Source organism: Chrysemys picta, chromosome 5 (genome assembly GCF_011386835.1).
Source record: "Chrysemys picta bellii isolate R12L10 chromosome 5, ASM1138683v2, whole genome shotgun sequence".
Taxonomy (NCBI): domain Eukaryota; kingdom Metazoa; phylum Chordata; order Testudines; family Emydidae; genus Chrysemys; species Chrysemys picta.
The window spans coordinates 12,280,588-12,303,843 of record NC_088795.1 but is presented as its reverse complement, the minus strand read 5'-3'; the positions used below and the strand labels follow the sequence as shown (position 1 = coordinate 12,303,843).

Genomic DNA, 23,256 nt, shown 5'->3' with positions numbered 1-23,256 from the left:
AAAATATTGCTCGAGCATGCAGGGGTGTAATCAGGAAGGCCAAAGCACGACTGGAGTTGCAGCTAGCAAGGGATGTGAAGGGTAACAAGAAGGGTTTCTACAGGTACGTTAGCAACAAGAAGAAGGTCAGGGAAAGTGTGGGACCCTTACTGAATGGGAGAGGCAACCACATGATATAGAAAAAGCTGAAGTACTTAATGCTTTTTTTGCCTCAGTCTTCACAGACAAGGTCAGCTCCCAGACTGCTGCAATGGGCAACACAGTATGGGGAGGAGGTGAGCAGCCTTCAGTGGTGAAAGAACAGGTTAAGGACGATTTAGAAAAGCTGGACATGCACAAGTCCATGGGTCCAGATCTAATGCATCCAAGGGTGCTGAGGGAGTTGGCTGATGTGATTGCAGAGCCATTGGCGATTATCTTTGAAAATTTGTGGTGATCGGGGGAGGTCCCGGATGATTGGAAAAAGGTAAATATAGTGCCCGTATTTTAAAAAGGGAAGAAAGAGAACCCAGGGAACTTCAGACTGGTCAGCCTCACTTCAGTCCCCGGCAAAATCATGGAGCAGGTCCTCAAGGAATCCATTCTGAAGCACTTGGAGGAGAGGAAGGTGATCAGGAACAGTCAACATGGATTCACCAAGGGCAAGTCATGGCTGACCAACCTGATTGCCTTCTATGATGAGATAATTGGCTCTGTGGATATGGGGAAAGCGGTGGATGTGATATATCTTGCCTTTAGCAAAGCTTTTGATATGGTCTCCCACAGTATTCTTGCTAGCAAGTTAAAGAAGTATGGATTGAATGAATGGACTATAAAGTGGATAGAAAGCTGTCTAGAATGTCGGCTTAACGGGTAGTGATCAACAACTTGATGTAGATCTAGTTGGCAGCCAGCATCAAGCAGAGTGTCCCGGGATCAGTCCTGAGGCCGGTTTTGTTCAACATCTTTATTAATGATCTGGATGATGGAATGAATTGCACCCTCAGCAAGTTTGCAGATGACACTAAAATGGGGGGAGAGGTAGATACACTGGAGGGTAGAGATACGGTCCAGAGTGACCTAGACAAATTGGAGGATTGGGCCAAAAGAAATCTGATGAGGTTCAACAAGGACAAGTGCAGAGTCCTGCACTTAGGATCAAAGAATCCCGTCCTCCATTACAAGCCGGGGACCGACCGGCTAAGCACCAATTCTACAGAAAAGGACCTGGGGATTACAGTGGACGAGAAGCTGGATATGAATCAGCAGTATGCCCTTGTTGCCAAGAAGGCCAACGGCATAATGGGCTGTATTAGTAGGAGCATTGCCAGCAGATTGAGGGAAGTGATTATTCCCCTAGATTTGGCACTGGTGAGGCCACACCTGGAGTATTGCGTCCAGTTTTGGTCCCCCCACTACAGAAGGGATGTGGACAAATTGGAGAGATTCCAGCAGAGGACATCGAAAATGATTAGGGGGCTGGGGCACTTGACTTATGAGGGGAGGCTGAGGGAATTGGGGTTATTTAATCTGCAGAAGAGAAGAGTGAGGGGGGATTTGATAGCAGCCTTCAACTACCTGAAGGGGGGTTCCAAAGAGGATGGAGCCCAGCTGTTCTCAGTGGTGGCAGATGACAGAACAAGAAGCAAAGGACTCAAGTTGCAGTGGGGGAAGTCTAGGTTGGATATTAGGAAACACTATTTCACTAGGAGGGTGGTGAAGCACTGGAATGGGTTACCTAGGGAGGTGGTGGAATTTCCATCCCTAGAGGTTTTTAAGGCCAGGCTTGACAAAGCCCTGTCTGGGATGATTTAGTTGGTGTTGGTCCTGCTTTGGGCAGGGGATTGGACTGGATGACTCCTGAGGTCTCTTCCAACCCTAATATTCTATGATTCTATGATTGCATGAATCCTCCATGTACATTTGATATCCAGAACTGTGTAAAGTATTCGTAGCAAATAGTTTATTTGAGTAAATTAGTTCTTTGTCTGTTTGCAGATTTACTTAGATCCACAGACTTAAGCTAGCATGAACTTCTTTTTCAAGCTCATTTGATTAATGTTTTATGCAAATATCTTTCAGTCTGGGATTGCCTACAGATTATAAGCAACTCCTATTCACCATCCATAATTCATTATTTATGCTGTGTGACTGGACATCTGAGTCCCAGGGCTATTGTTTTTGTTCCATGATTGGCTGTCTGAAACTTTTATATGCGGGGGAGGAATTGAAGCTGTTTAAGTCAGTTTCCAGATGACCATGCAAATGCTTCTGTCGCAAAACTTTGCAACTATATATTTGCACAGGTATTTGTAAGACTTTTTCTTTCTATGAACATTCTTGCACATGAAAGTTATTTGTATGAATATTTGTGAAAGACAAATGAAAGGGTTATGAATTACCACTGAAATACATCTATAGATTTTTATTCCAGCAAATGTTTGCAAATGCTGTTTTGCAGTATTCACTCAGCTTTCTGAAAACCCCCTCCTGGAAATATTTCCTGTTTCATTGTTTCACCCCAGAGGTACTTAAAAGCTATAATAACACTTCCTTTGCCGTCACCTTTTCTCAACACATATCTTTAAATTCAATGAGCCTTGCTTCATTGGGAAATCTTTTTCATGCCCCTTAAGCTAATTTGTCAAGTTCTGTACTCTTTCCAGAATTTGAATATCTCTGTAGACTCAATATTCATTTCTGTATTGTACACAATAGACCGTCATCCAACATTGCCTTCTAAAAGGGTAGCATTATCTTATATGGTCTTTAAATGTTCACCCGGCATATACTTTGTAGGACTTTATTTGCTTGTTTTATTTGTCAAGGATGAAGCCTCTACTTTCTGACTATTGTTATTAATAGGTCCTTTTCCTCCTGTGTCTCTGTGCATAATGTACTATTCGACATATAAGTGGCTTTTTCATTGGCTCTCCTTTGAAGTAGGATTTCATATTTATGAACATTGGGGAAATGAAGCAGGGGAACAAGGCAGCGGACCCAGCCAAAAGCTTCACCCAACCACTGAATAGAATCCATTTTTTTTGTTGTATAGCTTGATAAAGGAGATCACCATCAAGCCCCTGGCTCCTCCTCACATTCCTCCCTCCCCCATAAAACTCAACCACAGAATCTGCTCCCAACTTGTGCCTCCAACCTACTCTTCCCCCCCCCACCCCCATGTTGAGACTCCCAACATGCTCTTGGCTGGCAAAGATACAATGTGCTGCTTTCCTCCCAGTCAAATGTATTGTACTTCTAGAGAGGTGTCTTTGTATTTTTATAGGCTAAATTATCTATTCTTCTAGTCAAAGCATCCGTAACAAAACAAGTGCGGGAATGAAAGGAAGATGGATGTGTAGGTGTGTAACAGGGCTTTTGCCAACCCAAAAGCTGGCCGTAACTTGGGAATTGGGTGACTTATTAGAGGATGAATTAATTAAAGATGCTTCTATCAGTTTAACCCTTATTTGGCTTGATAGGAGCTTTGTAGACGATCCAAAAGTTGTCTTTGTGGGCATGATTTCCATCCCTATTTAATCCGTCTTTATAAAATGGTTGAATTACAGACACAAAGGGCTAGATTCTGCCCTGTGTTGTGACCCCTGTGTGATGGCTCTGTGGAAAGCTCCCAGTCTTAGAAGGAGGGGATTCCCTAGAGGCATATAGCCAGCAGAACTTATACAGCCCCTGTCATAGTGGAATGGAGCTCTGCACTTCAGCCACACTGTAGTGCTAGGTGGCTCTGTGGGGAGTCATTTAGAGCAGCCCCTGCTGTAGCCTACTTTGGGAGGTGCAAAAGAAGTGTACAGCCACCTTTGTACTTATGAGGTGCCCGCAACCTCAGCTCAGCCGCAGCCCCGGTGAATCAGGGCCCAGTTGAGAGGGAAATGATAAAACAAGGGAAGTGTTTTGTTGGTTTCCTCAAAACACTCCGTTTACACGTACTATAATACACATACTATACACAAAAGAACTTCACTTTGTTTTATAACCAAAGATGTGAATACTGTTGCAGATTACAAACATCTGTTATACTTACATGTTTGTAATCTGCAACAGTATTCACATCTTTGGTTATAAAACAAAGTGAAGTTCTTTTATGTATACTATGTGTATTATTTACTGCATTGTAGTCAAGTTACCCAATGCTCAGATAATGGACAACGTTCTTGTAATCCCTGAGAGCAAGGAGATAGCTGCTAGGGGAACCTTCATTGGATTTTCTATTATTAATTTGAAATCTCAAATTTAGCATTTTGGCATACATTTTTTACATACCTTTTCCTTGTTTTAATCTATAAATGAGAGTGGATATACTAATTGTGGTGAAATGATCTAATGGGATAAATCTTTTTTTAAAGCGTGTATGTTTCCTGGTTACATTGAGTTATAATTTGCATCATACAATGTTTGAACCTACCCTCATAAACCTCTTACCATCTGACTTCTAAAAAGTAAGATACTAGTCAGAATTCTTCCCTCATTCTGATCCCGACTTCCCTGACAAATCAAAAACCTCACAGTGTGATGTCCCAAGACCATCCCACCAATGATGCCCCACTTAGCATTCGATAACCTGTTGTTAAGGAGCATCTGGAATCCAATGCTCATCATTTTGGCTCAGGGTAATTGATGATGATGAGTGAGGAGAAAAGAAGAAAAGCTTGACTTTCAGATCTCACGGAGGGCTTGAAGGTCTAACATTTTTTAAAATGCATATTTTTACTTATAAAATTAAGAATTAAGAATTGTATCTGAAATCAGTGAAGGGCAATAAGCATCTAATCTCACAGTGTCATTTTTGCAGCCACTCGTTAGAGTAGAACCACACTTTAAACATTTATGACCTCTTGATGGAAGAGCCCTCTGTTCCTTGCTAAATCTCACTAAACCAAGTCCCATTCTGTATTTCTTCTGAGTGGTTCTTTCTCTGACAACAATGATCCCTCCTCCACCAATAAGGGCAAAGGTGAAAAGTAAGTAAAAATAGTCACCCTCAGTTTCTCCTAAGAATAAGACATCTACCCCCAAACAAACCCACACACCTTCAAAAGAAACTTTAAAAGGTTTTCCTTTTTTTTTAAGAACCCAGTGAGTACAATAAATACAAATCCTCAAACAATGACTCTTTGAGGAACGTTAAATTGGATGGCATCAATAATCTGATTAAATTATTTTCTACGGATTTACAGGCTTGTCTTAAAGCTGAAAAAGTTGGGGACACGGGGGGATCTTTCTAGATGCTGAGAGGAGATACAGAACTTGTCTAGCTTTATCTGATCAGGATTAGGTTGTATCGGAGGTCAGAGATATTCCTGATGAGGAATCCCCCATTCTAAAAGTTTTGATAAATTGATACAAATTCTTTACAGACATATCACAATTATGGGGCTCTTTTCCTGTGCTGGATTCAACTATACTGATATGTTTCTAGAAGTCCTTCTGTCCTGCAGATGGCAACACCTTCCTATCTGATCCCTCTGGCAGGAAAGTTGATGCTGGCCTCAGAAAGGAAATCGTATTCTTCTCATGAACAGGGGTTCTCAAACTCCATTGCACTGCGACCCGCTTCTGACAACAAAAATTATTACATGACCCCAAGGGGTCCAAAGCCTGAGCCCCACCATCCCGGGCGGGGGGGCCAAAGCCGAAGCCCAGGGGCTTCAGCTCCAGGCAGGGGGCCTGTAACCTGACCCCCACCACCCAGGGCTGAAGCCCTTGGGCTTTGGCTTTGGTGCTGGGCGGTGGGGCTCGGGCTTTGGCCCCGCCCCCAGACCCCATCAAGTCTGAGCCAGCACTGGTGACCCCATTAAAATGGAGTCCCACCCCCTTTGGGGTCCTGACCCACAGTTTGAGAACCGCTGCTCTAGAAACCAGGCTGCAACCCTAACTCTATTTGCAGGCTGGTGGAGTGATTCAGCAGAAGCACACAAAAAGCCGTGGTCAGCAAAATCTTTTCCTCCAAGTTTATTTTTGAAGTTTAGGTAATGGGGTATAGAAAAAATATATTTATGGTATTTTAACCTAACCACAAAATAAACAGAAAAGCTCCCTACTCTGAGGTTCATACAAGTCCCGTGATAACTGGTGTGGATGTGAAGCCCATTCTTCAATGCAGCTGCTAGTTCTTTGGCTTTAGGGATTGCCTAAGGACAAATCCTTCCTCAGAAGTTCTAGGGAAAGCCTGTAATATTCATCCTAAGAAGCTGATTAAGTTTCCAGCCTACTCTTGATGTTGCAGAATCTCTGGCCAGCAATATAATAGCTCAAAAGGCTGTGTGATTATGTGCATAAAGGAAAGGTATTTTTTTCTAAACAAGCTGGCATTTCCTCTCCTCAGAGGAAGTTTCTTTGGTGAAAGTTGGTGTGGAAGGGCTTTTCAGTTTTATAAAAGTCTTCCTTTCTAAAATCTTAATGAGAACTGTACCCATATTTACTGTTGCAAAGGTGGCTCTTTTTTCAGAGATCCCCTATTAGATACACATCTGTGTTTCTTGGCTCTGGATTCCATAATGTCAGGGTCTATGTTTCCCCTCCCTTGACTCTTTTCCCTAAGGGAATGGAAACTGATAACATCAGTTTCTAATTGCTGCCTCATGGACATTTCCTCCTCTGTGGCTTTGTCCCTTTTGATCTCCCCATCAGTCCAGAAAAGAGGGCAGGTCTACAGCACTGCATCTCTGGTATTGCAGTTTTAGCCCGGAACTGGAACATGCTACCTTGTTCTTCACAGTTCATTTGAAGTTTAAGGATACCAAGCAAGGATGTAAAATAGCTGAATTCTTTTGTTTTTTACAAGAAATTTGAGATCAGTGGCGGCGGCAGCTCAGCTGAGGCATTACTTATGCTTGGAGGAGTTGTGTTACACATTCCAGTAACTCCACACCATTATCAATTCCTGCACTTGGTAACGTGGAATGATTAGTACCAGCATAAAGCTCTTCCATTCAGGATAGCATCTACACCTCAGGCTGTTTTCCAGAGTCTAGATTGTTCTGGCAATGTGAGGCATTCAGTGCTCTCTCCTGAAATCTCAGCAATAATGGATCAATGCAGACAATCTGGAGCCTATTATTTATATCAATGAACCCATAGCATTAATTTCCTAAGAGGAGATCTGGTTCTTCTGCAATTTGGGTGGAAAAAATAAATTAACTATAAAAGAGGTTCATTTCATATAAGCATCTCAATATGCAAGCAGGTTAACTAAAGTATCCATTCACTTATGTGAGAGAGAGATCCTCGAAGAAGATAAACTTTTGCCATCTAAACAACCAGTGGAATTGCTCCCTCATTAATTTTTTTTGTGCCAATGATAATCAGTAAGTTGAAATATATGAGAGCAGATTTCCAGAAAGAATAACATCTCCTTTCTGTTTCCACAATACCTGGTTTGTACATTTCCTTTCATTTATTGATCCCTAAGATGCTAAGGGAGGAAAATGTAGCCTTAAGTAACCTCAAGGCCTATAGGATTCTTGGCAAGAATGATTGGGGGTGTTGCTGTCACACCAGACCTATTAGCTAAGAGATTATAGAAGAATGGTCCAGCTAACACCCAGAGTCAGCTGCAGCCAGGCTCTTCGTCCTTAGAGCCTGAATTTGAGTACGGAAAGTTGCTGCCCTCCCTTTGACCCCTTATCACCGTTTCTGTCTATCTCCTGTCACTTAGAATTGTGTTTCAGCCAGCCAACCATCCAGGTTTTTTTCCCCCAGGGACCCCATCAACAAAGAGCCTCAGTGCTGAACAGTTAGATCTGCATGCTGATGTCCAGAGGATACTTTGTAGGGGATTCACCCTTTCCAGTCTCTGAGTCTATGCCTGTTTGTTTCCTTTAGCTTATTTGGTTTCATTTTTTCTTGGTTTGTTTTTAACGTTGGTTATGGATAAGCTTTAACAGATAGGTGGGTTTTGCAACAGCTTTTTAAATTCTCTCAATGTAACCTCCTCTGGTCCACTGATTCAATGAAGCTGTTCCCACACTCTGGGTGTCTCCCTGCTGCCAATTACTGTAGTATTCATGATTCATTTCTCTTGTGGGAGAGCACATAAAGTACAGGCATATGCTGGAAGAGGGAGTGACCTTCACAGTAGGGTGGATACATGAAGGATGGATAGGGAAGAAGAACAAAGAATCCAGTGAGGGCACAGTTTGAAGGTATAGGAAGAAAAGTGTAGCAATGACCTGAGGTGCAGATTTGGTCAATAATAGATGTGCCTGAGGTGTCAGGGCAGATGGCAGGGACTGAAATAGTGAAAATTGTAGTGTAAAATTTTAAGAGGAGACAGTGTGCCAAGGGACCTGAGATGGATGGAGGGTGAAAAACATGGGGTGAAACAGGTTCAGGATATGCAGGGAAGATAGCAAAGAGAAAGAGAGCTGGTATCAAGCTCAGGGCCTGGGAAGAGTCTCCTTTGCTGATTGTTACCTTCATTGCTTTCCCAATTATCTCCTCCTTGCTTTTGGAAGACAACAAGGAAGCTTGGTCCCCATGCTCACAAACCTCCTTGATTTGCATGATGGGCTACTCTCAGGTACCCCACAATTGTACGATTTTTCATATCTAGTGTTAGGCACCACCGAAGAATTGTCCTTGCCTAAATACATACACCCATGCAAGGGCAGGTCTCCAGAGTTTGCCCAAAAGACTGTAGGCCTCCATTTGCCATGCATGAAAACTCTTCCTATGGTCTCTGGCACAGATGAGTGATCAGCTCTTTGTTTAACAGCAAGTAACAGGAGATGGTGGAACAAGACTTTTCTGCATCTGCAATGAAAGAAAAGCAGAAATGGAGATTTGGGAGACATTTTTCTTTTTACTCTTTTTGGCATCCATATTAATGGAATAATGTGTGTCTGAGCAGTGTGAGATGAGCTATCTTTGCGCTTCTCCTGGGGTTTAGTAGAAGAAGGCATAGGACAGCCAAGATACGTCACTTGATAATACCATATGATTTGGTCTGGCTAATTTCTTCCCCTAAGTGGGCACAGTGACCGGCATTCTCAAGTCTGTCTAATAGGAATTTTACCAGATACACAAATAGTGACAGTGTTGTTAATTGTTTGGGGCATGTATGTTTCTTAAAGAAATCCTCTCCTCTCTGAAATCTGCTAGGGCCACTGCAATCAACAGTGATATTCCATGTGCTGGCCCCCAACGTGAAACTAATGGTAACCACTGGCAGAGCTTTGTAAGCAGAAAATCCTTGGTGGTAGACTTCCATATTGCTGTCATAGCTCCCAGGAATCCCCATGCAATCCAAGCTCTGTTGTGGATAGAACGGAGGCAGAGCCATAGATGTCTCCTTCCTGCATGATGAACCGTTTCCAAATCTGAGGGGAAATATCAATAAGAATGAATCTGCTCCAGTTAACATTAATTATCACTCGTTGCCCTTTTTGTATATTCAAACCTCTCCAAGACATGCATTGAAAACTAAACTCTGACCTGCGGGAAATGCAGAGATGTGAAGGTAACTCTGCTGTTGCCTCAGGTTGTAAACCTAGAGAAGTCCATAGTCTCCCTCAGAATTTGTGCCACAGAATGGCAGGAGAGGTGTATAGTTGGCACAGAGAGAGATGAATGGCCAAGGGCATATGAGGAGAAAGTTATAAACATAATCCCCTTACATCCAGTGTTTTAGGTTGTGATAAGTGAAGGGGTCTTATAATGCTATACTCATATCACATTTAGTAAGATAGATTCATGAGGCCAGATTCATTCCCATGTAATTCCATGAAACTCAGTGACGTTAACCCAGGAAGGAATTTAGTCCACACTGTTAAACAACTGCACTGAGTTATGCTTTTGAAGGATGGGAGTAATGTGGTTGCACTTTTGTACGTGTGGGAAGGTAAGCAATCGCATTCTGCATATGCTGAAAAAGAGTGTCGGATCATAACAAAGAAATATATCTGATGATGTGTCAGATCATAAGACAGGAATTTATTTGATCGAATGTGTGTTCTTCATATACCAAAATCTACTGAATCATTTCCGCCTGTTAATAAATACCGTGTGGGAGTTTTATAAATGACAATTCATTGTGAATATTGTACATTACAGGTGATGCTACAGTGACAATTACTCACAGATATACTCCAGAAGAACAGCTGAAGATGCATACCCAACTCGCTGACATTATAATAGTAGCTGCAGGTAACACTAAGTGTCCTTAATACTAAAGTGGCAAATATTAAAAACTCACCAGGTGCTTGGTTTCTACAACTGTGGGGCAATTAGCTGTGTTAAATGTGGTAACTAAGTGGGTTGTGCTCATGCTTGCTGAGGTCTGCTTGTTTTGAGTAAGGAAAAAGATTTGGCCCTCAGTTCTTGCCCTTCATATTTGCAGATTCATAAACTAGTTTCTCATCAGGTATGACACCTTCCCCTTAGGGAAGCTTAAGGATGAACTCAGGAATGGAAACCAGTCAGTGCACAACGTATACAGGTATAATTATATAAACTAAAACATTTTCTGTACTGTACAAAAACGGTGAGTCATTCTGCTTCTGACAGTAGGGTTTCCTTAAATCAGCTGGAGGCCATGCGCGGATAACAATAGTGTCTTTCTTTTGCTATTAGAATTAAGGGCAGTCTTGGCAAACTAAATGCGATTGTTTTGGTATTATGTATGTATTGTTCATCCTTGTTTTGTACAATTGCCGAATAAAGAGGTAAATGGAAGAATGGGCTGTTGAAAGAATGGATTTTCTATAATTAGTAACTGGAAAGTTCAGTGGTTTGATATTACTGGAGATATGTAGACAGAAATAGTTGTGTTTTGATTTGGCCTTTCTTTACTAAAGAAAGAACTAATCAGAGTTCCAACTTTGGATGGCAAATGTTGCTTTAATGGCATTTTTAATATACATCCTAACAACATTAGAAACTAGTTTGGCCAATGTCTATGCAGTTCTTCTATTATTTTTTTTCACAGTGGTCATTCGAACCCCTCTTGCAGTACACAGAATTTGTGTCATTTCGCCTCTCCCATCACTCCTCCACACTCCAAGCCTTGCTAACTGCCTTCCAGAGGAATAGGGATGGGGATGGTTTACTCTGAGGCTTATCATTTCTGTTCAAGTATGAAGTGAGGTGCTGCTTTCCCTGACAGGCTAAATGCATTTCTTCACATGCCAGCTTAGGAGCAAGAAAACAAGCTCGGGTCTTGAGCTCAGATCTCCTACATGGTGATTACTAGACTGTGCACTTAACCAGAATTCACAAATTGTAAGTGGAAAATAATAAAGGAGGTGGAATCATTTTCTTTAGCATGTCTGTGTAGATAAATGCTTCTTAGTAGTTCATCAGAACTTACTGTCAGGGTTTAATCTCAGCTTCTGAACAGAGTTAGTTGTTGGCTATGCTTGTAGTTAAACTGCGTTCAGTACCTGTTCCTTACACTTTTTCTTCATGTCACTTGTTAGAACAGTGATTCTCAAACGTTTGTACTGGTGACCCCTTTCACATAGCAAGCCTCTGAGTGTGACCCCCCCCCCATAAATTAAAAACACTTTTTAATATATAACACCATTATAAATGCTGGAGGCAAAGCTGGGTTTGGGGTGGAGGCTGACTGCTCGCGACCCCCCACATAATAACCTCACGACCCCCTGAGTGGTCCCAACCCCCAGTTTGAGAACCCCTGTGTTAGAGGAACACAATACAACACTCATTGCACAATACGAGATCTATCAGGGCTAGATTGTGCAAAGTACACACAGCCCTGTATTGGGTGTGGCGTGGAGTTGCACAGCCCCAGTGGAAGCTCAGGGACAGATAGTGCCTCAGGAAGGCATAATCCCTTTAAGTTTTCCTGAGTTCACAGGAACTGTGCAGACTGCATCTTTCTCTGGGATGGTGCAATATTCTCACTGATGTGCCTGGCTTGCTCGGCTGCTAGGACGAAGGGAGTTCAGGGCATGAACCTATTTCCTCCCCGCCCATTTGTGGCGGGGCCGCAGTTGTGACAGGCCCGTATGTGGGAAGTGCCAGCAGGAGGCGGCTCTTTGTGTGTGCCCTAACACATCTATAGAAGGCCCACTTGCAGGCTGGCCCCCAGTTTGACCCCTTTTCTGCAATAAATGCTACTCATGATGCAATCCTCGATCTTCATTTTAATTGTTAGTTTTTGAAGCCTGCATTTTATCAAGCCAATGGTTTATTCAGTTCCTCAAGTGTTCTTATTTCAGATTTCTCGCAGAAAAGGGCTCTGCCTAAATTGTGATTTTGAAAAAATAGATAATTAGCTTTTTCTGCAAAACCTACGCATTTAAGAATTTCCCACATATTAGAAGTAAAGCATGTTAGGAGACGGTGATCTCCTAGCAGTTAATATACAAAGGAGGCTTTGGTAAATCACAGAATCCTAGAAATGTAGGGTCTGAATCTAGTCCAGCCCTCTGCGCTGAGGCAGAATTAAATAACTTTATTAATTGTGTTGTGGGGGAGGGTGATTTTTTTATTTAGTTTAAATATTACTCTATTAATGGGGCATGTTCTTAAACCTTTTTATAAAGGATTTAGCTGTGCAACTCCTGTTAGCTTTAATAAGAGTTGTAGAGTATGCCTTTCTCCCTATGCCACTCAGATAATTTCCCCCATAAAATTGTGGAGTTGTCCTATTACCAGTACAACTTCCAGTTTATTGTGCAACAGTTTGATGAAATAGACATAGGCCAGCACCTCTCAACATTATTGGAAAGTATATTAGAAAATTTGCCTCTCTCAACACTTTTCAAGCTCATCTATATACAATATAGAGAGAGAAATGTTGTATCACCTCTCTCATACAGCAGTCCCTTTCTCCCCTAAAACTGCTTGCATCCAGAAACACTCACTTTTGCTTTCTATTCTCCTGCCCCCCACAGCTCTCTCAAACCATTCCTGCCTGTGACCCAGCTAGTGGGAGAGGAGAAACCTATTACAATATATATCTCTGAGGGGTACTGCAGATGTTCCGTTTTAGAGTATTAGAATGACCATATTACTAAAGAGTGGCAGCGTCAAGGGAGTGAAGGTGTCCCCATAACTCATGAAGCAAGACTGTATTTTATTTTAAAGATGGAATGTCTTCTCATTTAAAAAGCGGGGGGTTCCCTAATGTGATAGGTAAGAAAATGTGGAAATGGCTTTGAGTGGTTTGAGTGTTATTCTGATTAGATCATGTAAAATATAATACGTAGGTAATGTACAAGTATTTCGATACTTTATTCCTCAATAGCACATAATGGTTTAGTGTCATATAGTATTTGTCTTAACAGTTGAGGGAACTGTTAATTAACTATTTGCCTAGCCAGAAGTGAGCTGATATCTAGTCAGATCTGTTGTGATTGTCTCTAAAGCCATAGCAATAAGTTACATTAAAAATATAAAATGCTATAAAGTTTATTTAACTATTGGAACACAGTTCAAAAAGATGGCACTAAAATTCTGTTCGTGAGAGGTAGGGCTTTTCTCTGCATCAAAGAGAAGTGTTGAAATGGTTCAAAGAGCTTATGTTGGATTTTTAGCAGAGCCTGGAGGCCAGATTAGAGCAGTCATCTCTCTGCACAAGCCTGGGTGTTAAAATCAAGCCCCTTCCGATGAGGATCCTTGCAAAGAGGAAAGTCTTTGTGGACCATTCCTGCTCCCATTGACATCAAAAGAGTTTTGCTGTTGTCTTCAATGGGAGTAAGATCAGGATGAATGTGTGTCTACAAAGAGGTCACCCTTATACTTACCAATTACTTTGGATAACAACCTTGGTATTTGCAGAATTCTAGTTATTTCCTCTCATGATTATAAGGAAATTTAGCTAAAACTGCAAATACTGAGATAACTTTCCATTCTATTCTGGTTCTTATACCACATTCATCACCGTGGTATCTTCCAGTATAGTGTTTTAAGTGATGTAACTATCATCTGTCATGTGTGGTTTTCTCTTTCTCCCATCTTCTCTGTGAGCTGAGGGGAATTATGTGAGTTTTTCTTTTTATGTGTATTAAGTTGTTTTTATTAGTGGTGGCTGGTTGAAGACATGCACCGTGCACTTGAGTTAGATTGGAATTTCTCAGTTGCTGAGGGCTTCACGCTCAGGTTAACTGCACTGCTATAGTCCAGCTAGAAGTTGATGAAAGTATGTTTTACTGAGGCCAGGTCATCATCCATCAGGATGGGATGCAATCTCCTAACTAGCCATAGGTAGTAGAATTATTTATTAGTGTTATTATGGAGTTGCTTAGCATCAGCAAGGAATCCTAGAGCACTCCTAAAATGTGGACTGACTAACCAATTGTGGGTGTGTATCTTCAATCAAAGGAGACTGTTTCCTAGCTACAAGCTTCTCTGCGTTTACTTCTGCCAGCAGCGTAACCTCCACTTGCTCAGGTTCAACCTCAAGCAGTTGTTTTTCATCCATGAACTGATCTCAGTCAAGTACTGGGTTAGCTTGGTGACAGTGGTGTTTTCATATGTAGTGAAAGATAGAGTTGTGTGTCACCTGCATATCTTGAGTCCACAATGTCTTGCTAGATCTCCTAGTGGCTGCATGTAGATGTTGAACAGTTGCAATATTTTATCTGCTTCTAGAATAGTAAAATTTGTGTCAGCAATGTTACGTAAACAGTTTTTTACACTGTTCAGGTAAATGGTTGGAATGTCAAGTATTTAACAATTAAATATATGAAAAATCAAAGAATCCAATGATGTGCTCTAGAAATAGGATCTTACGTAGCCTAATTGAAATTATTTGCGCACTGTAGACACAGCCTCTTGACATCAACTTTGTTTCTGACCCTCAAAACGTAGTTAAAACCATAGTGTTTTCTGTGTATCAGAACTATGACAAAGATGCTGAAAAAATAAACCCAATTTTTTCCTGCCTTTTCTATAATTAAGAGCAGATTACTTAGTTCTGTATCTGGCTGTGTTAATCAAATATTTCTTGATGATTTCAGGTATTCCAAAGTTGATTACAGCTGATATGGTTAAAGAAGGTGCAGTTGTGATTGACGTAGGCATCAACCATATCCACGATCCTCTGACAGGGAAAACCAAATTAGTAGGGGATGTGGACTTTGAAGGTAAGAAAAATACCCCTTCTGATATAAAAGGACTGGATAAGTTGGGTTTAAGGTATTTGATTATTTTAAAAATGAGATGGTTAAATTAATTTGTCAAATCAAATCTTTTCTCCTCACCTGAAGAAGTGTATTGAAGAAGCAAGAAGTTGTATCTCAGCTTAATACATGCTCTATTAAAGAGCCCAAGTCTGATTGTTTTTAAAGGAAACTGGGACGTATAATTATAAAATGCATGCCAGCACTGATGACAGGTGCAGGGGAAGAAATGGCAAAGGGCTGTGGTGCCACTTCCTCCCCAAGTTTCCCTGCTCCCTTTAGGCATCTTATGTCCATGACCACTAAGGATATGTCTTCACTACCGGCCGGATTGGCGGGCAGTGATCAATCCAGCAGGGATCGATTTATCGCGTCTAGTCTAGATGCGATAAATCGATCCCTGAGCGCTCTCCCATTGACTCCTGTACTCCAGCTCGGTGAGAGGCGCAGGCGGAGTTGACTGGGGAGCAGCAGCAGTCGACTCACCGTAGTGAAGACACCGCAGTAAGTTTATCTAAGTACATCGACTTCAGCTACGTTATTCACATAGCTGAAGTTGCGTAACTTAGATTAATCCCCCTTTTGCCCCCCCCTCCCCCCCCAGTGTAGACCAGGCCTTAGAGAAAGCAATTCCCAGACCTCAACAAGTTTAGGGACTCCAATTGCATATAGTACATATTACAGCATCACTGGTCAAGCTGATGTTATCAAGGATCTTTCTGCACTTCCACTGGAAACTCATATTTTAAAATGATATTAATTTTGCTTAAGTAATTTTCTCCATGCTAAGACTTGCTATATATAAATCTTTTGATCCTGAAAATCTGGGTGCAAACGATCCTATCTTAGATCACAAATGACAATGTGCACATTGATCTCATTTTAGTGTCCTTTTTTGTGCAATGTATTACCAAACAACTGCACAATGCGTCTTGATTGACAATGTCTGCTCAAAAGAAGCTCTAGACTGGACTAGCAGGATTGTTACAGTTCAAAATTAAAGTTTGTTGACAGAGCTGTGTGTGGGAAGTTTACACCTATCCATGTTCTAGCTATTGGCCCCTCATTTTGATATGCATGAAATTCATTCACATTTTTTAAAAATAATCTTTCAAGTCTTGGCATACAGGCTCTCAGACCGACAGCACAATTGTATTCAAAATGTTTTTAAAAGGAGTGCTAGAGTGTCACATACATAAACTAGTCAAAATCCTGCTTGCTTTACTCACACATAAAGATCTATTAAAGTCAATGAAATTACAGGGTGGGAGGGATAGCTCAGTGGTTTGAGCATTGGCCTGCTAAACCCAGGGTTGTGAGTTCAATCCTTGAGGGGGCCACTTGGGGATCTGGGGCAAAATTGGTACTTGGTCCTGCTAGTGAAGGCAGGGGGCTGGACTCGATGACCTTTCAAGGTCCCTTCCAGTTCTAGGAGATAGGATAGGATATCTCCATTATTACTCTCATGAGTAGAGCAACAGGCTTGATCCTAGATATATTTTAGACATGTATGTGCATATGTATAATTGCATATTTAAAATGGAGATATACAGGAAATTATTCTGAAAATACAATTGTAACAATGCTCTCTTCACTTGCTGCTTTGTACGGTAGTAAGTAAAAGATGGTAAAATAGTACAAGAAATGTTACATAGCAGATGCCGTTCAGAACTGCAACAAAATATAGTAAACAAAAGTTCCACAGACTACTAGTATATACAAGGAAACATGATTTGCATAAACACATCTTAAATTTGTGTGCCACGTTTCTCTTGATTTCTTAAAAAGTTTGTCTGACACTATGAATATAATAAAAACAACGAGGTGTACTTGTAGCACCTTAGAGACTAACAAATTTATTTGGGCATAAGCTTTCGTGGGCTAAAGTGGGTTTTAGGCCATGAAAGCTTATGCCCAAATAAATTTGTTGGTTTCTAAGGTGCCACAAGGACTCCTCGTTGTTTTTGCTGATACATACTAACACAGCTACCACTCTGAAATCTGAAGATAATATAAAGCTATATCCGGATGGCCAGGTCGTGATTCAAAGTTTCTGTACCTGCAGACCTACTACTGTGCTGTGTATGTCTTGACAAGTTCTGCTGTGGGTTGTTCCTCATGATTTTACCTGGGGTGAGGGAAGATCCCAGAAGGAGGGAGGAACTTTAACTTGGGTTATGCCACTGAAGTTACAGGTAGTACTTAGCTGCACATTGCCATAGGGAGATTGTTTTGTTTTGATTAATGATTTAGTGAAACTTTCACCGATACTAATGAACCAGCAACAATCTGATGCATATAGGCTGTAAAGTAAAACATTTACATGCAAATTATTTGATATAGCACTTAAGAAGTGGAGCCAGCTTATCAAGTGAAAATGATATAGTAATCACAATCTGAGTTATTAGATATTTGCATTTTTATTTAATGTGTTTAAGTTACATGTTTGTTTTTACCAACAGTATCTTTAAACTGAGCAAAGTATTGTACTGAGAATTAACTTAACGATTCTCTGAATTATAATCAGTTAATATACAAATTGACCATTTGGCTGAATTCATATTTATACACATCTGATTCTTTTTTTTTTTTTTTACAGTTGAGTATAAGATGCTTTAAATGGCCAGCAGTAATATGCAGTAACAGTTTAAAGTGTCACCTGGCTCCATCCTGCCACCCTCCCTGATCTCAGCTGTTCCCTACTATTAAACCATCCTTGACATAGAAAAATGTGCACTGGAATAGAAAGTGGGGCATTAAGTCTGATGTGGGCAATCCAAATTTAAATTTCCTTTATAAGAAAAATGTATAAATATGGCTTGGATTAATCAAGCAGTATGATTTGAGATCACCTTTAACAGCAAGGTGGAAACTTCAATTGCCACATCACAACTAACGTTTTGGATTCCCTGCTTTATAAATACTGAAAGATGCTATTTTAAACTAAAGAAATCTTTAAATGCTTTAAAAGTGGACAGTGGGGTGAATTCCCACCTCTGCTGGAGGGAATTCAGGATGGCTCTCTACATCTGTTTTTGAAGATCTTATAAAGTTTTACTTTATGGTACTTATAAAATTTCTCTCTATACTCAAAGAAACGATAACAAAACGAAGTTTTCAAGCTTCACATTTGAGCAGAGATGAGGATCAAAATCATGTGGGTGTTCATGCTTACTCTTCCCCAGAATATAAGGAAAAACAGACATCTGACGGGACTCAAAGGAAACAAACATAAAAATTGTAATATGGAATAGTTGTGCAACATACAGAACATTATATAATTAGCCCGTGGCACTCACTTCCACCAAGTATCATTAAAATAAATAGCTTAGTAAGTTTCAAAAGAGGAATAAGTATTTTGGTGCAGGCCCAACACAATGGGCTTTATGCAGCACTTGATCATGTACCAACTATTCCATGTACATGAATTGATGTCAAAGGGCCTAATCATTGTGTTTGAGTTTTTCAGTATTTCCCCCTATTAGTCCTGGGGGAGATTTTCAAAATCACCTGAGGGGCTTAAGAGCACAAGTTCCACTGACTGTCAGTGAGACTTGTGCTCCTAATTCCCTTAGGTGCTTTTGAAAACCTCCCCCCTTGTATCTGGTTTGCAGGTGAACCCTGTCCTCAAAGTTCAGAATCAGAGAATATTAGGGTTGGAAGGGACCTCAGGAGGTCATCTAGTCCAACCCCCTGCTCAAAGCAGGACCAATCCCCAGGCAGATTTTTACCCCAGTTCCCTAAATGGCCCCCTCAAGGATTGAACTCACAACCCTGGGTTTAGCAGGCCAATGCTCAACCCACTGAGCTATCTTTTCTCAATAGCGACTTCTAATGTGCCTGGGATAACCTGACATTTGTGGATAACTTCCTGGTGTTTCTCATATGGCTCAGCAGGAAGGCTGCAGCAGAGCCTCCATATGTCAATAAGGATTTTGCAGCGGATAGTTAATGTGATGGCTGCAACAGTTTTTGAAGTACCCATAGCATATTTTCTACACAAAACATCCAGAGTTTCTGACCAGGCATAGATGCACACCATATCCGTTCTCAGATGTTCTTAGTTGGTCCAAGTACAGAGATAATGTAAAATTAGCTATGGACTTCCAAGCAGGATCAGGCCTGACTCTTTCCATCCAGATTGTCTCTTACTGCTGTAGGTCTCTGAACCAAATTTAATCCTGATGTAAACAGCTGTTAGTCCATTGCCGTCAGTGTGTACACGAATGCTTAATTTGGCTCTATGTGCTTACTACACGCCAAACCTATTAAATACATCTATATACAATATATAGAGAGAAATGTTGTATCGCCTCTCTCATACAGCAGTCCCTTTCTCCCCTGAAACTTGTTATATCTAGACGTTGCTCCAACTCACACATTTTCTCACTCGGGTGGTCCTAGTGTGTTTGGATCTTCTCTTTTGGACCAAAGGAGACAGCTTCTGTTGAAGGCAATGATAGCTGTGGGTACGCAGCACCTCTGAAAATCAGGCCTTAACTCCACACAACAAACTTCTGCTGGCCTAGCTATGTTGGTCAGGAATATGAAGAGGTGTGACCCCTGACAGAGCTGTGTTGGCAAAAGCCCCATACTGGCAAAACTGAGCTTCTGCCATTATAGCTTATTCCAGCCCCCCACCTCCATCCCTTCACTCTCAAACAAACTAAGCTATACTGGTAAAAGCTCAGTTTTGCCAGTATAAGCTGCGTTCACACTAGGAGTGATTTGCCGGGCTAGTATACAGGTATAGCTAGATCAGCAAAGCACTCCTTGTGTAGACATACCCTAAGGGTCTGAGGTAGGGCATCCAACATTAGTGGATGTTTTGAAAAATTGGCCAATATCTGCAAGCATCTCTACCACGTGGATCGAGGCTCTTGGCTGTGGAACATCTTACACACTGAAGATCAGGTTGAGTCTATGTGTTTCTCCTTTCAGAGCAAAGTATGCTCCTAAACATACACAAACAGAGCAACAAATACAAACCCTCCTCCTAAAAACCAACACTTTGGATACATTTCCTTTCCACCCATGGGAGGAGTAGAGTTAATGAGGGCAGACAATGCATGCTTCTTCCTAATTACTTTACAAAGCACCTACATACTATGGTGCTAGGCACTGCACAAATAGCTTGCTAGCTACAGATCATATAGAACAAATGTTATGGGCCGGCATTCCTTTCACTTTCACCTTTGTAAAACATAAGTAGCTCCATTAGAAACAATGGAGTTACACTGGTATGCAACTACTGTACAAAGTGGCAAATCACAGCCTACATGTTCACATAGGGAAAAAATAGTACTATGTGTGAAATATATAATGAAAAAGTTGCATTTGAAATTAATGACCATTTGAAGTAAATAACGTGCTAAACGTAAAGTTTGTGCCAAAATGCTCTTGTGACTGTTGTACACAGATCAACTTTTGAGCCGCAAAAGTTGCAGACTACTCCTTGAGACTGTTACCCACAAATGTTCAGTTCAAAGAGTGAAGTTATGTTTGTATCTGGCTGTTTTTGACATGAATGAGTCTAGTTTATTGGCATGAGAGCACTGTCATCTACTCTTAGATTGTGTGATTAATCCTCTTCGATGTCTGAAGTTTTTAACTTTAAAGGAACCTAGCAAATGAAGACTGTTTCCAAAGTCGAGGATCCTGTTTGTCAAGGAAACAATCTGCTTTTCATTTCTTGTTAAGAATCAAAGAGATATTTTAAAGTTCTAAAGAAGCTACAAAGTGACAACTCGTTCCCCTTAGGCGCTTAATTAGAATACTGGCGTTTTCCAGACTGCCAAATAAATGCTTAGGGCACTGTATGTTTCAGGAGTCTCCATGCAGTTAAAGCAGATTCAGAGGCTAGAGCTTTTACATCACCTAAAAGTGAAGGTGAGACAAAGTAATTGCCAATGCAACACGTCATTTGCTGCTGATAGGTCTGTCGTATCCAAACGCCAGCTCAGAAACCGCACGCTGATTTATCAAGCTGCACAATCAAACCAAATCTGCTTAGAAGTTTCAGGGCCAGATTTTCAGATCTGGGCACCGAAGTTTGTCTGCAAAAAATGCATTCAACACATCCACATTTACTCCTCTAGCTAGGGATTTACCAGACTGCAATCACCCTTTTGCAAGGGCAAACTCATTTTTAGATGGCTTTACTTAGTCACCTATTGTTCATTTTAAAAATGTGGCCCTTGGACTGTCCTTCGCAAACTGATCCTAGGCAGGTAGTTATGTAAGCCAGTATAAAAGTAAACCTCTGTCTCACTCTGATGCACGATAATGATACAGTACCTAACATTCAGTGCAAGAATAGGAACTGCCCAGCATCTGGGAAAAACAGCACCCCGTGCATTTAGTCCCAACAGGGACACCAGCACTTCAGGTAATTAATTAATACTATGCATGATTTTCATTGCTAAGCTTTCTACAGGAAAAACATCTTCAGGTTGTATATTGCATCTCTTTGTAAATAAGATGGTATAAATTGCATTCTGAAAAGAAAACCATGAAATATTACCATTTGGAAACAAATTTGTTTCCATTTGAGATGCATTCTGTTTTAATTAGTATTACGTTACTCCCCAATACAGGATAACAGTCTTGATATGTGCTAATATTACTTCAGGCCCGGGTATAGTTCCATTCAGTGACTATGACATTGATTGGGACAGTGCAGTGAAAACTTGACTAAATTAACACACCAAATGTAATCAAAAAACGAGTAGGAATTTGTTCAAAATTATAAAACTAATAAAAGAAAATGCAAATCATGTATCCGAGAATTTTAAGGGTGACTGTCATATTTCATCAAATTCATTCTTATTGTATAATATAAGCAAAAAAACACATTGCAATTTATGTTTGCCTTTCAAAAAGCTTTTAACATGGCTGGTGGCATCAATCAATGGAGTAATTAAAACCCTATCACCTTTAATTACCACTACTAGATTTCGCCTCAGTAAGGGCTTGATTTGGCGCTACTGAACTCAATGGGAACTTTGTCAATTACATCAGTGGATGCAGCATCAGGCCCTAACTGCAAAAAATAGTCTGGAGAGGTATCTTCATTCGTAATCAATTGTTCGTTACAAAGAAACAGCTAGAAAATTAATTAATATCCTGTCTATTAAACTAATAGCAACCCTTAGTTTCTTCTCTCAATGGTTCTTTCTAAGATCTTTCATTTTACTCCACCAGTCGAGCACCAGACCCATGTACATTTAATTTATCGGTAGTATTGTCAAGTAACTTTATTCCTCATATTTTAGCTGCCTAATTTTCTAGCCCTTCATCTCCATGGATCTCATATAATGCCTAATTTGAAAATAATGGTGCAATTTCAGCCCATTACTGACTTTGGTGGGATATTCCCACTTACATCGGAGATGAACATGGTCCACTTAGGGGGAAAAAAAGATGTTTCCTTCTTAATCCACATATATATGCTGTGCATAGGTGCCTTTCCCAAACTTTCTCCAGCAGAATCCACCTGCTATGCAGAGTCCAACTCCGTGGCAAATGCTGTTTAGCAATTCCAGTTCACTCCTCTATTCTGTTTCATGCCTTTGGCAGGAACAACAGGGTTTGATTTTTCTGGCAATTCCTTAAGAGCTAGCACTGCCAATTCTGAAGCTGCTAGTGGGGAGGTGAAGATGTACAACCCGAAAATAATCACAAGCTACAGCAGTCTGGACAGTTGAGGGCAGAAATAGACTTTCCATGTAGAATAACCACAACTAGCACATAATTTATTGATTGCATTCCATCATTGGATGGGTTTTCTGAAAGTGAAATGATTCCCTTGCAAGTGGTTAGCCTGGAGTTCCAATGGTTAACCTTATGCAAAATATATAAGTAGCACATTGTACCAAGAAATTCCATCTCCCATGCCAACAGGTTAACATGACACTGTTCTCCATTTCTCCTGTGCCCTTAAAGGCTGTTTTTTTAAATGTCCAGGATACTGCCATTAGTATTTCTCATGAGTAATGAAAGAATGCCCTAACCCTGCGGGGGGTGGGGGGAGGGTAATGTTTCATGGTTTGTGACTGGGTTGCTGGTGTAGTTTTCAGCAGCCTCCTGTGAGGAAACTAATTATGTAAAACTGATGATCCCTGTGAGAATTTATTACTTGAGGTGCTGGATCCATTCAGCCCCAACTTTG

General features: G+C 40.8%; 1 protein-coding gene across 2 annotated transcripts in view; it reads left to right on the top strand.

Moving 5' to 3' along the window:
• MTHFD2L (methylenetetrahydrofolate dehydrogenase (NADP+ dependent) 2 like) overlaps positions 1-23,256 on the top strand; it is a 63,395-nt gene that overhangs the window by 37,849 nt on the left and 2,290 nt on the right. For both annotated transcript variants that reach the window (XM_005283994.4, XM_024110125.3), the window contains exons 6-7: positions 10,051-10,143; positions 14,925-15,050. In XM_005283994.4, coding sequence (XP_005284051.1) covers positions 10,051-10,143; positions 14,925-15,050 — 219 coding nt within the window. The remainder of the gene's footprint in view (positions 1-10,050; positions 10,144-14,924; positions 15,051-23,256) is intronic.